This window comes from Syngnathoides biaculeatus, chromosome 13 (assembly GCF_019802595.1).
Source record: "Syngnathoides biaculeatus isolate LvHL_M chromosome 13, ASM1980259v1, whole genome shotgun sequence".
Lineage (NCBI taxonomy): Eukaryota > Metazoa > Chordata > Actinopteri > Syngnathiformes > Syngnathidae > Syngnathoides > Syngnathoides biaculeatus.
Genome location: NC_084652.1, coordinates 21,912,999 through 21,931,361, shown reverse-complemented (window position 1 = coordinate 21,931,361; position 18,363 = coordinate 21,912,999). Strand labels below are relative to the sequence as shown.

General features: G+C 39.7%; 1 protein-coding gene across 1 annotated transcript in view; it reads left to right on the top strand.

Annotated features, from left to right (window-relative positions):
• The window catches only part of rab2a (RAB2A, member RAS oncogene family), a 39,766-nt gene that overhangs the window by 5,213 nt on the left and 16,190 nt on the right, over positions 1-18,363 (top strand). The window contains exons 2-5 of the mRNA XM_061839887.1: positions 13,503-13,574; positions 14,562-14,629; positions 16,276-16,358; positions 18,198-18,290. Coding sequence (XP_061695871.1) covers positions 13,503-13,574; positions 14,562-14,629; positions 16,276-16,358; positions 18,198-18,290 — 316 coding nt within the window. The remainder of the gene's footprint in view (positions 1-13,502; positions 13,575-14,561; positions 14,630-16,275; positions 16,359-18,197; positions 18,291-18,363) is intronic.

The window sequence follows — 18,363 nt, the reverse complement described above, 5'->3', positions numbered from 1 at the left end:
CCGGCCTTTTGGATTGCTGCGCGGCCGGGCCCGGCTTTAGCCCCAATAGGGAGGTGGTTTGGCCGGGCACTCCACCCACCGGCCACCGGTGTCTGGGCACCCCACTTTGCGCGTCTGCTCGCTCGCCTACTGTCGGGGAGTCTGTTGTTAGTTTAGAAGTGATCCACGTATCATCAAAATGTGGCTCTAAATGATAAGGTAATATTGCCCAGGTCATTTCACTCGATTAGGAGATGTTCTCTTCTTTGAAAGACCTTTCATGTTCCATAGCAAGTTGCCACTACAAGTTTTCAATGGCGAATGTCTCTGTGTAACATTTGTTGATGACGTTGCAGGCAATATGGCGACCACTTGGATTTCGATGAGACTTCTGCAACTTTGCGCATGGATGACACGCTCTCTGCTCATATAAATTTTTTTGTATAGACCTTGAAGTGAATAATGTTACAGTCACGTTTGGAAAAATGTACGGGTGTGGTCAGTCGTGCTCGCAGATATAGTTACGTATGTGGTCCACCAGTCATGCCCGCAGATAAAGTTGTGGGTGTGATTAGGGATGGAATCTCAAAACCTTAAAATAACTTACTGGATTACTATAACATAACTGTAAATTAAAAATAAAATAAACAAATACTAACTAAAATAGAAAACAAAAATTTCGAACTCAGAAATGATAATTTTCAATTTCAACTGATATTAGTAGAACATGATATAAAATGGTATTTAAAAATTTTCATTAATAAAAATTCTTCATCTGACAAACTTTATCTGAAGAAAAGTTAAATGCACTGGCCTGTCAAGGAATAAACACGGGCTATACCCGCAGTGTTTTGAAAATGTAAAAAGTTTATTTCAACATAATCGGCGTTAGTGGCAACAAACTAGCGATACATTCAAAGATTCCTGTCGGCAGTTGTAATGTATTGTTATAATCTAGCGTAATTTGTGGCGGTATCTATTGTCAATCCATTAATGAAAGCTAGCAGTCGATGATCCATATCTTCCTAAGGCATGCAGAGTGGTAAAGTTTTCAATTTCAAGATAACGCGTACCACAGGGAAAATGACCGTTCGCATTTAGATATATGGAAAGACTAGTCTAATGTTAGAACTTAGATCAAGGCAAAATAAATCACAATCTCATACTTATTATAGTTAGTGAATCATTACTCATGTTGTATCCCAGAAATGTTTTCAGTGTAACTGAATTTATTTTGACATGGCTCATGATGTTGATGACTTTCAACGTAAATGTGCTTGCCGTATGTGAAAAAGCTCTGAACATGCGCTTTTGGCATAATTCAGGGCCCTGGCTAGCCTTTTTTCGTCACTGGCCATTTTTTTTTTTTAGCCATAGCCCTTTTCTATAATCATAGCCAAAAAATAGCCAATCACATGCCGGTCAAACTCCAGTCTACTAACATGACTAATACTGTTTCTTGTTCTTCAGGTTACATGCATGCAAATAACTTTAAGACGTTAATGTCATACAAGGAATAATATTTTTATTGGTAACTGAATCTGATGAACATTAAGAATGACAGAGATGTGTCATAAAAATAAAAGGTTTCTCAATCCTCTTCTAGACTCATGACTGTAGAAAATAACATCACTGTTCTTCTAAGTTTTTGCCTGATTCCTGCCATAAAGATTCTCCTCTTTTTACTGCTGACCTATTTACAGAAACTTTTGTCAAAATCAAACAATTCTTCTTCAGGGCCTTCAATTTTACCGATTAACAGTTCATTTACACTTTCTGTTTTGAGACAGTTCCTTAAGGACGTCTTTACAATATTATAAGCCTGCTGAAGCCACATTCTACGTCAACTACGTCTTTGCAGTTGCAGAAAAAATTGGAGTCCCTCAATTTGAGCCACTTGAATTTAGAAAACCATTTCTGGCGAATCTTTTGCGAGGAGTAGATTTTCCGACAGCAGACAAAGTTGTGTTGCGTCTTTCCCCTGTAATGGGCATCTGTCAAAGTTGGCAGCTGACAAGCTGCAATTATACCACTGTCATCCTTCGTTTTTTGGAAAATAATCCCAAAGGCTTATAAATTTTCCACAGCATGAATCGATATAAAGAGAGCCTAAATTTGACGCGTAACCAACCAGTTGTCTCCGATGGAAACAATTATTCACTCAATTTACGGTATAGCTTCTGACGAAACTTTCATCACGCTAAAGCCAGGAATCAAATACGAATTCTTGCAATATACATAAAAGTCTACAATAGTACAGAATCGTATGCGAGGATTAACAGCCAATTTACACGTTCGCCATTTTTTTTCGCCATTTTAAAACTTTACTCGCCAGACTTAGTATGTGCTCACATATGGTGAATTGGCGAGTGGGTAGCGAGTGCCCTGTAACTTTAGAACATGCTAAGTAAGCTTAAATTGCATTTCCTGTTTCCGGGGGATTGCTGATTGTTTAGGTGCAGGCTTGTTAAGTTAACGATTATTAAATAAACGTGTAAATTAATGTCAAGACTACACAAAATAAGCAACGTCTATCAATATAAATTTTTTTCTACCCGTAACAAATTTTACGCGCACAATTTTTCGTGCTCGACTGCGCAGATTTGCGAGCGTGATGACGCGCAAGCACGTTCGTCAAATCACAATGACTGTTATATGTATTTTTCATTACAATACCTATTTTAGAATGTTTATAGGTGTCCTCAAAAACAAGCAAGACAATTTATTTATTTGATGAAGTAGCATTTCTCAAATGATTATGTGGAAAGAATACAAATTTGAGCGTAGTCAGTCCAGCCTCTCACTCACTGCTGCAGCGCAAGTAGCATTAGTATGTAGCCACAACTAGCAGTGAGGCCATCACACCAAAGCAACCAACCAATCTTTCAATTGTGTCATCGTTATTCATGTGGTTTGTAAAATGGCAAGCTTTTTAATTTGGAAGAAAAGTGGGCCTGTCATGAAATGGATGATTTTTGGTATATTATTAATGAAAAACCCACAGCCAATATGGTCCCATGTGTTTTTTCCCCACAAAACATGATTGACGTATACAGCTTTTTGTAACTCCCGCCATGAAAATCCTCTCAGGGATTTGTTTTCGAGAAGAAGCAGGAAGTGACGTACAGGACAGAGGCGCCCCCTCGTGGACTCATTTGTTAACATTAGTTTTACCTCCGGGAAGGTAGCTCGTTGTTCCTTCGTGTTTGCCAAAATGCCGGTTCATTGCATTACTGGACATTGAACACTCGGGAGAATGGAATTACCCTTCATAAGTTTGAAAGAAACCCTGTTCATTGTGAAAAATGGATTGCACGGGTGCAGAGGACGAGAGCTTCTTGGGCTCCAAATAAAAGGTAGTGTGTGTATACAGCTACTAAAAAAAATAATAGTTTGGGGCGGACCACGTAATCGTTCTCTCTCATAACGTAACAAAAGATCTGCGTATGAAATGTGTCGATGTGCGCATCGCCCAGCCAACAATGTCTCACTCAGCCTCATCTCGATAGTGTTCATCGCGCACTGCGGTGGCTTTGAACATACCCCTAAAAGCAGAAGGGCTCGGCTCCACCTCCTCCTTATATACCACGGTGCTGAAACTCAGCCACACCGGCTGAGGGGCCGCGTTCGGCGGTCACAGCTTCTGCGAAGGCTGTGCGTCGGGCTTTGCGACGGGGGCGGCTCTGAAGAACCCAGCCGAGAATGCGTTACTCAGTCGCGTACGCGCACAAAGTGCCCCGGCTTGACTGTGTTACTCAGTACTGTGGCATCTGTGAGCACCCCCCTAAAGCAGCACCGCTCGGCTCTGTCATAAGCCACACCGGCCGGCTGTGATGAGCTGCGATGGCTCATCTCCAACGCGGAAGTGGATCGGACGGGGATACGGTTTGGCAGTGATGTACATCATCTGAATATGGCTCGAAACAATAGTGTAATATTGCCCTGAAGGCTCAAAACAATAGTATCATATTGCCCCGGTAACTTCACTCGGTTGTGTGGTGTTGTCCTTTTCGAAAAGAGCTTCGGTTTCAGAAGGGGCGTCGGAAAAATCCGAATATCTCTGTTGTTTGGCTTCAATAGTAGCAGGCACTGCGCGTTTTCAACAGCGGAAGTGACGATGACGTCAAGGACAGATGACGCGACTAATATGGCGACCACTTGGATGTCGAGGAACACTCAATTGCGCAACTTTGTGCATGAATGACGCACTCTCTGCTCACTTTTTTTTTTTTTTTCGTGTAGTCATTGAAGTGAATACTGTTATGTATTTTTCATTACAATATCTATTTTAGAATGTTTATAGGGATGACAGTCCCACTTTAAAGAACACGGGGGAAGCCCAGATGATGAGGTCAAGGCTTGGGACTTTCCCGATCGGTGAACTGACAACGTGAGTTAATTGACGGCACACGGTGATTTATTTAACATCACACCTCAAACAGTCTACATCCTTGTTTGAAATCATGTGAGAATGAAAAGAAATCGGCCAGGAAATCAGAAAAAGAATCATCTAAAAGTTTGGCTAATCCTTGCAATGCAATTTCCAGATACTTGAAGGTGCCTTGTTAATTTGTTCAAACAATTATACGCAAGTATAAACATCATTGGAAATGTCCAGCCATCTAACCGCTCAGGAAGGAGAAAGGCTCTGTGTCCCAGAGATGAGCGTGTATTGGTCCTAAATGTGTGAATCAACCCCAGAACAAAAGCATGTGAAGATTGGATGAAGTTGGTAAGAAAGTGTGATTATCCACAGTGAAACTTGTACTGCAGCGAAATGGGCTAAAAGGCCACGCACCAGGAATAAAGCCATTACTCCTTAAGAAACATATAAAAAGTCACATTCCAGTTTGCAAAAAGACACTTAGACAAAGATCTTAACATCTGGAGACATGTCCTGTGCTCTGATTAAACTAAAGTGGCGCTGTTTGGCCATATATGACCATCTAGGGCAAAAAAAAAAGGGTGAATCTTGAACTGAGATCACCGTACCTAACTGTGAAAAGCATGGAGATGCCAGCATCATGTTGTGGGGCTGTTTTGCTACAGCTGAAACCGGAGGTCTTCATAAAATAGACGACATGAAGAAAGAACATTACTTGGAGATATTAAGGAAACCTCTCAACACATCAGCCAGGAAGCCCAAATTGGTCTTCCAAATGGACGTACTGCCAAAATGCTGAAAATGGCTTGAGGATAACAAAGTTGCCCTAACACGGGGGGAGCAAGAGACAGTAAATAGGAGGCCAGCTTGCTAGAACATGCCTTCATGTGCAGATGAGCAGTGACACAAGTCAGAAGTGCTCAGGATTGGTCAAACCGACTGTCAGTCAACAGCTGGAATCGACGTATTGGCCACACCTCAATCAAGCGACGAAATGGATGGGCTGACTCCTTTTTTTGAAGGGGGCATGCGGTCACGCAATTGATCAAAACTCAACTGATCGATCACGATCGACATTGGCCGCCCAAGGGTTAGAGCATCTTCCTCACAGTTTTAAAGACCAGGGTTTAAGTCCTGCCCCCGCCTGGGAGGAGTTTGCGTGTTCTCCCCATGTCTCCCTGGGTTTTCTGCAGGCGCTCTGGGTTCCTTCCACATTTTAGATTTATAAAAAAAAAAAAAAAAAAGTAATGTTTTTAGGGTTAATTAATTTGAGCCCACTTTTTTTTTAATTGCGCACTTTTGTGTGACACAAATATAACATAACCGAACACATTGTGACTGTCTCGGATCTGTTCGTTGATCCTGTCAACTGTGTAAGTCAAGGACTGCTAGATTTTCAATTGTTTTGTCAACCCTTAATTTAGAACAGTGTCAATGAGTGAACACTGAATATAGTACTATACTCCACTGAACTATGGATAATTGTAGCTTTGAAAAGATTTGACATTAAATCTTTGCACTCTGTTTAAAAAAGAGTTTTCCCTTTGGCTAAACAGACTGGATAAGCAAGCTGTGCTAGTGAAGTGAAAAACGCAGTTGGTTTTCATTCACAACAATTCAATATGACGTCTCTAAAAAGAATAGTTGGACGAATGCTTTCGAGCTGTTTGGAATACCATATGTTTCTTCTACAGTGAAGAAAACAAGTATTTGAACACCCTTCTGTTAATTGCAAGTTCTCCCACTTGGAAATCATGGAGGTGTTTGAAATTTTCTTTGTAGGTGCATGCCCACTGTGTGAGAGAGATGATCTAAAAAGAAAAATCCAGAAATGACAATGTATGATTATTTATTTTAACGATTTATCCCTGTGATACAGCTGCAAATAAGTATTTGAACACCTGAGAAAACCAATGTTAATATTTGGTACAGTAGCCTTTGTTTGTAATTAAAGAGGTCAAACGTTTCCTGTAGGGTTTCACCAGGTTTGCACACTGCAGGAGGGATTTTGGCCCATTCCTCCACATAGATCTTCTCTAGATTAGACAGGTTTCTGAACTGTTGCTGAGAAACATGGAGTTTCAGCTCCCTCCAAAGATTTTCTATTGGGTTTAGGTCTGGAGACTGGCTAGGCCATGCCAGAATTTTGATATGCTTTTTACGGAACCACACCTTGGTTTTTCTGGCTGTGTGCTTTGGGTCATTGTCATGTTGAAAAACCCAGCCACGACCCATCTTCAATGCTTTGACTGAGGGAAAGAGGTTGTTCCCCAAAATCTCACAATACATGGCCGCGGTTGTCTTCACCTTAACACAGTGCAGTCGTCCTGTCCCATGTGCAAAAAAAGACTCTCAAAGCGTGACACTACCACCCCCATGCTTCACAGTAGGGATGGTGTTCTTGGGATGTAAATCATCATTCATCTTCCTCCAAACACGGTTAGTGGGATTATGTATAAAAAGTTCCATTTTGGTCTCATCTGACCACAAGCTTTCTCCCATGACTCCTCTGTAAAATCCAAATGGTCATTGGCAAACTTAAGATGGCCCTTGACATGTGCTGGTTTAAGCACGGGAACCTTCCGTGCCATGCATGATTTCAAACCATGATGTCTTAGTGTATTACCAACAGTCACCTTGGAAACGGTGGTCCCAGCTCTTTTAAGGGTCAATGACCAAGTCCTGTCGTGTAGTCCTGGGCTGATTCCTCACCTTTCTAAGGATCATTGAGACCCCACAAGGTGATATCTTGCATGGGGCTCCACTCTGAGAATTACCATCATGTTTAGCTTCTTCCATTTTCTAACGATCGCTCCAACAGTAGACCTTTTTTCACCAAGCTGCTTCGAAATTTCTCCATAGCCCTTTCCAGCCATGTGGAGTTGTACAATTTTGTCTCTGGTGACTTTGGACAGCTCTTTGGTCTTGGCCATGTAACAAGTTTGAGTCTTACTGATTGTATGGTGTGGACAGGTATCTTTATGCAGCTAATGATCTTGAGGGTCAGAATTTTAGCTGATAGATGGGTGTTCAAATACTTATTTGGAGCTGAATCGCACAAATAAATTGTTAAAAAAATAAATCATACATTGTGATTTCTGGATGTTTCTTTTTAGATGATCTCTCTAACAGTGGACATGCACCGACGATGAAAATTTCAGACACCTTCATGATTTCTAAGTGGGAGAACTTGCAATATAGCAGAGTGTTCAAGTACTTGTTTTCTTCACTGTATTTATAGCAGAAGTGACCTTAGCATCAGTACCTGGGGTGCTGCACAGTGTTTTGGTATTAGAAAACTACATCAATATCTCTCTATCATTAATATGATACCACCTTTTTTCTGGGTGCTTTTGAGAAGTTTGGCTTTTAGTGAAGTTATCCAAAATAGAGGCAAAGTAAATGATGGCTATAAGCAGTTTATTAATATGTTTTACACAATCAGGATTTTGGGGGCCAATCACCAATCTGGAAGTTAAAAAAAAAAAATCACGATACGATCACAAGATTTACATTTCCTGTCAAAAGTAAAAAAAAAAAAAAAAAAAAAAAGACATACTACAACATAAAATAAACTAGCTTTTGGGTTCAGATACACCGCATACCATGGCAACGTGGAGTAAATGTCTTGTGTGAAGGTGATCAATGACATCATTAATTGGATCTGGAAATTATGACATTTAAGCTGATCAGCAAAAAAAATTAATTGGCAAATTCCGATGAAGCCAATAAAATCAATGTAAAATCTATTTATCACTAGAGTAAAATATCCACTGTAATTTTACAGTACAGCAGGAGTCAGGTGGCACCACTTGAAGCAGATATGAAAGATGAAAGTTTACGCGCTACATGACAACTCTCAATTGAATCTACTGTAAAACTGAATCCTAAGACAAAGAAATAAAACAAAGACAAATGATTGTTTGTTTTATCATAGGGTTTTGTTCTAATACGCTTACGCACCCTCGCACTCGCAAATCTGCACAGTTAAGCACGAAAAATCACGTGTGTAAAATTTGTTACGAGTAGAAATACATCGTGAAAGACGTCGCTAATTTTGTGTAGTCTTCACCAATGCAATGGCACACTTATCACACATTCTCAGCGCACATGAAAACTGATCCAACAGTGAACTACAGCCTGACTTGTTTTTCCAACACTGAAGCACACGGTCTCCTGTTAGTTTACCTGACTCCGCCCCCCCTCTGGCTTTAAAGGGGTATACTCATAATTACAAACTCCACCAGTTAGCAACAGTCTGGGCAACGTAGGGCAAAGAGAGTTAGACATGCTGCTTGTTTACGCTCGATAATGATGAAAGTAAAAAACAAAAAACAAGTGAATGTCTGGATTTTTGAATAATAGAAGAAAAAGTGGTGAAACTAGATGAGTTTTTTTTTTTTTTTAAGTAAAAAAGGTCTGATCTGCAGCCAAAGTAGAAAGTACAGGATGAGATGGTGTATAACCTTTAAAACTATTTGGGAGCATCATTCAGCTTTCAATATACATTGCTAAAGATAGTCTGCAAGCATCCATCCTGGAGCCTATCACAGCTGTCAACGGGCAGGAGGCAGGATACTGCCTGAACTGGTTGGCAGCCAATCACAGGTCACATGGAGACAAACAGTTGCACTCACAGTAACACCTCAGGGCAATTTAGAGTGTCCAATTAATGTATTAATGTTCCATGTTTTTGGAACATGGGAGGAAACTAGAGTGCCTGGAGAAAACCCTCGCGGCCACGGGATGAACATGCAAACTCCTGTTTGGACGTGATGCCAAAAGCACATGTTCTGAGCTGCTTCATATACTGCTAGCGCATTTGCGTCGAAAGTCATCAACATCATGAGCCATATCAAAGAAAATTCAATTACACTGAAAACATTTCAGGAATATAACACAGGTAATGTTTCAGAATCTAACTATAATAAATATGACATTGTGATTTTGCCTTGATCTAAGTTCTAACATTAGACTTGTCTGTCCATTATATCAAAATGCAAACAGTCATTTTCTCCCGTGGTACCGTGTTTCTTGGAAGTTGAAAACTTTTCCCCTCTACATGCTTTAGGAAGATATGGATCATCTACTGCTAACTTTCATCAATGGATTGACAATAGGTACCACCGTAAATTACATTAGATTATAACAATACATCATGTTGAAATAAAATGATATGATTATATGAATATTTAGTTTTATTTAGTTTTGTAATTGAATGTCTATTGACCTCTATAAAAATGTCTGTCTATGCTGTGTCAATAAATTATGATTATGGTGTTAGGTAACAAGTACATACTCGGGTATAACAACTCTTAAGTTATTTTAAGGTCTTGAGATGCCATCCCTAATCACAACCGCAACTATATCTGCGGGCATTACTCGTGGACCACACCCGTAACTTTATATCTGCGGGCATGACTGACCACACTAGTTTATTTTTCAAATGTGAGTGACTGCCGTCTCACTTCTATATTTGCAAAATATTTTACTGTGACACAAGGAAACGTTTGTATGCAACAAACAATGGCAGACAAAATGGGTCTGTTAACCCCCCTCCACACACACACACACAAAAATATAGGCTTTAGATATAGTGAAACTTTATTTCATTTTTTTTCCCAACTCAAAGGGGACACAAACCAGCATGGACAAATCATTACTCCTGCTATATTTGTTTTCTGATACAATTTTCACTAAAGGAGTCTAGACTTTTTAACTTTACATATCAGTGATTAAATTCTGGATTTTTAAATTTTCATGAAAATTGCTCCGAAAAAATTTGGAAAAATTGGCTAAAATTAATCCGGATACTAGTTGACAACATTGAACGAACATGCGTTTGAGTTCGTTGTTTTTCTTTCACAAGCGTAGCCATATTGAGGCACTAGCACTAGTAACAGTAACGCCCCTGCCCTCGGATTCTCTCAAGACGTCGCTTATTTTGTGTGGTCTTGACATCAATTTACGTGTTTATTTCATAAATGTTGTTAACTAAACAAGTCTACTCCAAAACAACCAGTATTCACCCGGAAACAGGAAATGCAAGTTAACCGTACTGAGCATGTACGGAGCATGTATGAAAGCGCATGTCCAGAACTGCTTCACGTAATGCGAGCGCATTTGCGTCGAAAGTCAACATTGTGAGCCATGTCAAAGGAAATTCAGTTACACCAGGGGTGCTCATTGCGTTGATCCCGAGGCAGTGTGATGGCGTAAAAAAACACAAACAAACAAAACAAAAAAAAAAAGACTATCATCCACCTAGTCGCTTGATTCAGGTGCGGCCAATAAGTCGAGCGGATGCATATAAAGGCACGTTCTCGCAAGCCGGCCTCCTATTTACGGCAGTTCCGTGGTGCATCACCCCCCCCCCCCACACACACCGCAACAACCAAAGATTTGACGACAGGAATGTTTGTTACAATGTATCGCTAGCTTGTTGCCACTAACGCTGATTATGTTTAAACTTTCGGCATTTTCAAAACATTCCGGGTATAGCCCGTGTTTATACCTTGACAGGGTAGTGCATTTAACTTTTCTTCAGATCAAGTTTGTCAGATCAAGAATTTTTATTGATGAAAATGTTTAAATACCGTTTCATATCATGTTCTACTAATATCAGTTGAAATTGGAAATGATCATTTCTGAGTTTTTTAAATTAGTTTTCTATTTTAGTTCTGTATTTATTTTATTTTTAATTTACAGTTTTATTCATCCAGTAAGTTATTTTAAGGCCATGCCTAATCGCACCCGCAACTTTACCTGCGAACATGACTGACCACACCTGTACATTTTGAGTGTGTGTGTGTATATATATATATATATATATATATTATATATATATATATATATATATATATATACACACACACACACACACACACACACACACAGTGCTCTCCATAATTGTTGGCACCCCCGGTTAAGATGTTTTAAAAGCCTTAAAATAAATTCAGTGTTTATTGCAGAAGAATACTGTCTCACTCAAAATTTTAGGAAAATGTACCCTTCAACTCAAATGAATTGTAAGAAAATAAAAAAAATCCCTGACTAAAAAATAATTATTTTTCATTAAATCACCTGTTCCACAATTATTGGCACCCTTAACAATTCCCAGGAAATAAATATAATTGAAGCATTTCTGTCATTTCTACAGTAGTTTACAAAGTTTACCAGAGTATATAGTAACATTTAATTAGTAATTCATCACTTCCTCTTTCCCTGGGGCATAAATATGACATGACACAAAGGCCATTTCTCTTATCCACTCTTCATCATGGGAAAGACAAAGGAACACAGCATACAAGTAAGGCAGATGTGCGTCGACCTTCACAGGTCAGGCAGAGGCTACAAGAAGATTGCCACTCAACTGCAGCTGCACATATCCACTGTGAGAGGAATAATTAAGAAGTTCAAAACAACTGGAATAGTGGTAAACAAGCATGGACGAGGACCCAACTTTTTTTTGCCACCACGCAGAGTGAGGAGGATGGTAAGAGAAATCAAAATATCTCCAAAGTTCACTGTTACAGAATTACGACAAATGGTAGCATCCTGGGGTAACAAAGTCTCCAAATCAACCATCAGGCGCTGTCTATACGCCAACAAGCTGTTTGGGAGGCATGCACGGAGAGCCTTTCCTCACTCACAATCATAAACGCAAATGTCTGGAGTTCGCCAAGCAATATTTGGGCTTCAACTGGGACCGTGTGCTTTGGTCAGATGAGACCAAGATTGAGCTTTTTGGCAACAAACACTCTTAAGTGGGTCTGGCGTGCCACGAAAGATGCGCATGCTGAAAAGCACCTCATACCCACTGTGAAGTATGGGGGTGGGTCAGTGATGCTGTGGGGCTGTTTCGCTTCCAAGGGCCTTGGGAACATTGTTAGGGTGCATGGCATCATGAATGCTTTGAAATACCAAGACATTTTAAATCAAAATCTGTTGCCCTCTGCCCAAAACCTGAAGATGGGTCGTCACTGGGTGTTTCAGCAAGACAATGACCCTAAACATATGGCCAAATCTACACAGAAATGGTTCACCAGACACAAATTCAAGCTCCTCCCATGGCCATCTCAGTCCCCAGACCTCAACCCCATTGAAAACCTGTGGGGTGAGCTGAAGAGGAGAGTACAGAGGAAAGGACCCAGGTCTCTGGATGATTTAGAGAGATTCTGCAAAGAGGAATGGCTGAAGATCCCTCTTTCTGTATTTTCCCATCTTGTGAAACATAGGAGAAGATTAAGTGCTGTTTTGTTGGCAAAAGGGGGTTGTACAAAGTATTAAACACCGTCACCATCAGTTGCAGGGAAAAAGGCGATTAGCTTTAATGAAAGAAAAAAATTAACACGGCTGGATGCAGGGATATCCTGGACAAAAACCTTGTACAGAGTGCTCAGGTTCTCAAATGTCACCTTCCAACAACAGCCTAAGCGCACGGCTAAAAGAATGAAAGTGTAGCTTCAGAAGAACTCCGTTACTGTTCTTGAATGGTCCAGCCAGAGCCCTGATAAACCCAATTGAGCGCCTCTGGCGAGACCTAAAAATGGCTGCCCACTAACATTCACCATCCAACCTTACAGAACTGAAGAGCCTCTGCAAGGAGCAATCGCAGAGAATCGCCAAATCCTTGTCAAAATCTGTTGCATCATTCCCCAAAATAGTCATGGCTGTATTTACTCAAAAGGCTGCTTCTACTAAATACTGAGCAAAGGGTCTGAATAATTATGGCTGTGATATACCAGTATTTTGTTTTTTAATTGATAAATCTGCGAACTTTCCAACAATTTATTTGTCAATCTGGGGTGATGTGTGCACATAAGGAACAAAATGAACTAAAATGATTAGCAAATGGCTGGAATACAGCAAAGTGAAATATTTAAGTGGGTCTGAATACTTTCTGTTCCCTATGTCAAAATGTCTTGCAAGGATGGGAAATTTATTAACCTCTTCAATTCTGCTGTAAACTACCTTTATGTTTTTGCAGCTTTTATGATTCTCAATTTTCTACTTCTCATATTGTCCCTTTCGGTTGTGACGTGGGACAATTCATTTTTTTAGTGCTCCTTTAAAATATCTAAAAATGAAATGATCTAAATGTATTTTTGCTAATGATTATCTCTGTGCACTTTTTCAGGAGTTGGAAAGTCATGTCTATTATTACAGTTCACAGACAAGAGGTTTCAGCCTGTTCATGACCTCACCATTGGTAAGAATGTATGCTTTTTTTTTTTTTTAAACAGATTTTTCTCAGTAAAGAAACTGTATAGAATATGGATGGATGGAGGTAAACACTGACTTAAAATATATTAACATGATTCAATAGGATAAAAAAAATGCTGGACTCCCCCTTTTTTTTTTTTTTGTATAGTTGAACCACTTTGTGTAATGTCATCAATATAAATAGACAACAACAACCTAAGTCAACATAAAATGCATTGAAATGGTGAACTTTATTGACTAATGGGGGGAAAAATATTCAAAGCTACCTGTTCCTGCAGAAAAACGTATTTTTCCCGAAACCTACTGGCGAACTTCAGGATCAACAACTGAAAAATGTTTCCATCCATCCATTTTCTGTACTGCTTATCCTTACAAGCGTCATGGACATACTCAAGCCTATCTCTACAATTTTCATGCGAAAGTGGGGTACACCCTGATGTGGTCGTGAGCCAATCGCAGGCAAAAAAAAAACATTCACGCTCCCCTTCACATCTATGGGCAATTTAGAGTCTTCAATCAAACTACCATGGATGTTTTTGGTAAAACATGCAAATGCCACACAGCCATGGCCTTCCTCAAAAGTTTGAAGCACATGTGCTAACCAGTCATGCACCATGCCACCTCTTCACATTCTGTTATCTGCAATATAAGAGAACCAACCCTTAAATAGAAGCTTTGCATCAATAGTTGCAGTCCCAATTTTCCCCTCTTGGGTGTGCTGATGCTTGACCTTTTTAGTAACAACTTGTCAACACGGTCAGTTTGTTGTTGATAACAGAACTTTCAAAAGGCTCGAATTGTCTTTCATCCAACAGTTTCTGGCTGTGCAGCTCTGATCTACTGATAATTAAGTTAGTATATAGCTTCCGCTTTTGATCATTATACCCCTTGGGTATGACGAGTTGGTTGGTGGAGACAAACTGATGTACAAATTTATTTTGCGCAAGCTCATTTCTTTCTTTTCTAAATTCAGGGGTAGAGTTTGGAGCGAGGATGATCACCATAGATGGCAAACAGATCAAACTGCAGATCTGGGATACGGTAAAGTATAGAGTTTTTAATTCCATTGTCTGGATTCAAATCTGCTATAATAAAATGTTTAATTTGTTTGCACATTTAAAATGGCATTTATTGAGGTATTTATTTTAAGAGGATATTCATGATTGTTGAGTTTTCAGGGCATACGAGTAATTGAACATACAAATTTATGCAGAAAGCTCCACAGTTTTAATTAAGAAATTGCTATAGTTTACAGTGGTGCAGTATTAATTTATGTACAGGTAGCTGCTCAGGTGGAAAAAGTGTTACAAACTAAATTACTTACAGTATGAAAACTTTATTCTTGTAAATTCAGATACCTTTATATAACTCTTGAATGTCATGATTCATTTTTATTTAGGTGTGGCTAAAATTCAGTTGGCTATCTGTGTATCCGACCCTTGTGATGATAGGCGGCTCAGAAAATGGATGGATGGAATGATTTCTGTAACTTGCAGTGCCCCATCTGACCAGCATGGTGTGCCAGAACTCTATTGCAAATGTTTCACGCTGTAAAAAACTGGAGTTTTGTTGATAAGGAAAACAAGCAATAGGGCTGTACTGATGACACATCTTGGCCTCCTGCAGGCCTACCTTAAGACTAGTTAGAGCATGTGACCTGCAGTTCATGTGTTCTACATGCCTAAAAATATAGTAAACAGGCTTCAGGTTTCTGTATCTCGACATCATACAATGCCTCTAATTTACCAGCGTTTTGCAGCAGCACCAACTTACTGATTGTTCCCTGGACAACTGGCTTTTTGCTTTGGTTGTCTCATAAGTTATCTGACTCAGTGACCGATGTCTTCATCCACCACCAGACTGAAAAAATTTGCTGATTGGTTTAGTGATTCATCGACTGCCTGCCTATTTGATTTAACAGCCGAGTTCCACGTAGTGCCGAGCTGCAGCTGCTGGCACAGAGTGGATTTTGTTTGTCTGTGGCCCAGATGAGACATAGGCAACATTGTGACTGTACATTGGATGGAGACAGGGCGTGAATAGACATGGCTTGGGGGTGCAGTGGGGTGGTAAGAACGCTTTGTGGTGGTGGAGTGTAACGATTGGGGGTGGGGGTGGGGTTGTTTGAGAGAATTAAATGAAATGATGATGAGTGATGTAAGGGACAGATGGTGAAGGTGAGACAATGAAAATACGAATCATAGAAAGGAGCTGTAAATGAACATGAATACCATGTGGGTGATCCTTTATGACAAATATTCCATCAATACAAGGTATTGAGAATTTCCTTATCATTTATGTAATGGGAAACTGGAGGTTTGACGCATCCTTGGAGACAAAAATGAATTGTGAAAGCTAGATGGAGAATTTAAGAGAGGACTCCACGTTGTATACAGTTACTGCTCTGTCCTGTCTTCTCAACAACTGTCTAAAATCCTGGCACTGGAGTCTCCACAACCATCTGATATCTTGCCACTGGAGTGTAGTTGAGGAATCAGGACTGGAAACTGTAGCTGTCTGAAAGGAATCTCCTGAATCAACAAATACTGGTGTATTGTAGATTAGATTGATCAGCCTTTGGCTGTGTCAGTACATTTAGAAGAACACAAGATCAACTATTGTCTACACCCAGTTTAATTATTCACAATTCAATTTATCCTTATGAATATATGTATGTTTCTCTCTAGGCTGGTCAAGAGTCATTCCGGTCCATCACTAGGTCTTACTACAGAGGAGCAGCCGGAGCATTGCTTGTCTATGACATCACGAGGTAAAAGATCCAATCACACACTCATAGCTTCACGCACTATTAAGGTAGATACTTGTTGTGGACGTCTTTGTCTTTTCAGAGAGTATCAATATAAAGCCATCAGGGTTGCCAATTAACAGCGTCAGTAAGTGGTTGGGAAGGATAAGATGTCTTCACTTGACCTAACAACTGCTTTACAATGAACCACTTTTCAATATGTCCCAGTCCTGTGTTATTGTTACTATGTTCCTGATCTTCAGATTTTCTACAAGTTTGTTTATGCATTGAGGACCTCTGCATTGGGTCAAAGTGTCCTCTTGACTGGAATTTGCTGTCTTAAACCAGGGAAAATATTCCATACAAACATGGTGTTTTACTTTGAGCTAGTGGTACCTTGAGGTACGAGTTCAGTTTGTCCCTTGACCATACCTGGAACTCAAAACACTTCTCAAATATTTTTTGCACATTTGAAATAGCCTTTATCTATTCCAGCCTCAGGAAAAAAAAAGCTTGTTTTTTTTAAAATAGCTCAATAATGTTCAATATCACACTTCTCCAATGCACATAATGCTGCTCGTTCTGGTGTGCGCGCTTTGGCTACTAGGGGGGAGGGGGCGATGCAGTATAAGACAGACTTAACAGATGTACTGTATTCTCTTCTCAGTACAACAGTAATACTAGTCCTTCTTCATAGAGGATAATAAATAGGCCTGTGAGTATTGTCTGTTGCGGCACTGTTTTTCTTCAGATAGCCGTTGTTTAAAGGGTTACAATAACAATACAGTCACAATTATTTATTGGCCTGTGTGTCTATGGTGTTTCCCATTGTATGCTAGCTGAGGGGTTTCAAATACAGTGTAGTCGACAGTAACTTGTAGCTCAGAGTGTCAAGAAAGAGCATGAAGCCACCACATTTATTTACCAATTATACTTGCCAAACTCTACTTGATAAGAAGTGAGTCGAGTCACCTAACACCATAGAGCACTCTAATCTCAAATTTGATCACAAGTCACAGCAAAACAACGGCCGATTTTGGGGGGGGGGGCTAGACTCCTTAATTGAGTCCCTCGTATGTCAAGGCACCAATCTGTCCCAAATTGTTCCTTTATTTGCCGGTGTTTGAAGTAAAATGGAACAACTATTAATGTTTAAATGTATTTTTTTATTTTTATTTTTTTTTTTTTTTTGCCATGTCAATCTTATCGAGGAGGACATTCAGCCTAGACATACCACAGCCTTCTGCTGTGGCATGCAGAGAGTTTATTTTTGGGCACGTTAACAGGCACTCGTAACAATTTGTTGTCTCATAAATGCAATAAGTATATCATACTTACTGTTCACACTATTTTACCACGAAAATAGAAAAAAAATAATCTTGCCTTTTTTCCAGTCTGCAAATTGGTGAATTTGTGAATGGCCAACCATTAATATACGGGATCGCCCTGTAATACTGTTTTTTTTTTTAGAAAACATACAGTTCTCAACATGAGTAGTAATTGAGTATATCATGTTTGGAAACCAAGCTTTCTATCCATTTTATTTTACTGACCAAAAAAGGAAAATTTTGAAAATTCTATGGTTGAAATTCTTGTGAATTAATGTTACCTCGATCTAAAATCTAGCTTTCTTACTTTAAATGCAGCATGCAAATGTTTGCAGCATTAAATTATTTGTATGACAGATCTCAATTGCAACCATTGGCCTGAATTTTTTGCGACTAATGTCCTATGGATTCTGGAAGGAAATTTTCCAACAAATGCCTTGATCATTCACTCGTTTATATTGAGTACTCTATGATTGTGTCATGTTCTGGATAAGTAAAACCCCTCCCCTCCGCCCCATCCCCCTCTCATATATAGGAGGGACACCTTTAACCACTTGACGACCTGGTTGGAGGATGCTCGCCAACATTCCAACTCCAATATGGTCATTATGCTCATTGGCAATAAGAGGTTTGTTTTTGTCCTGTTAAATGATGGATGGATGGAAAGATTAAGCCATGAAAGCAATGGTAACAGGATCACA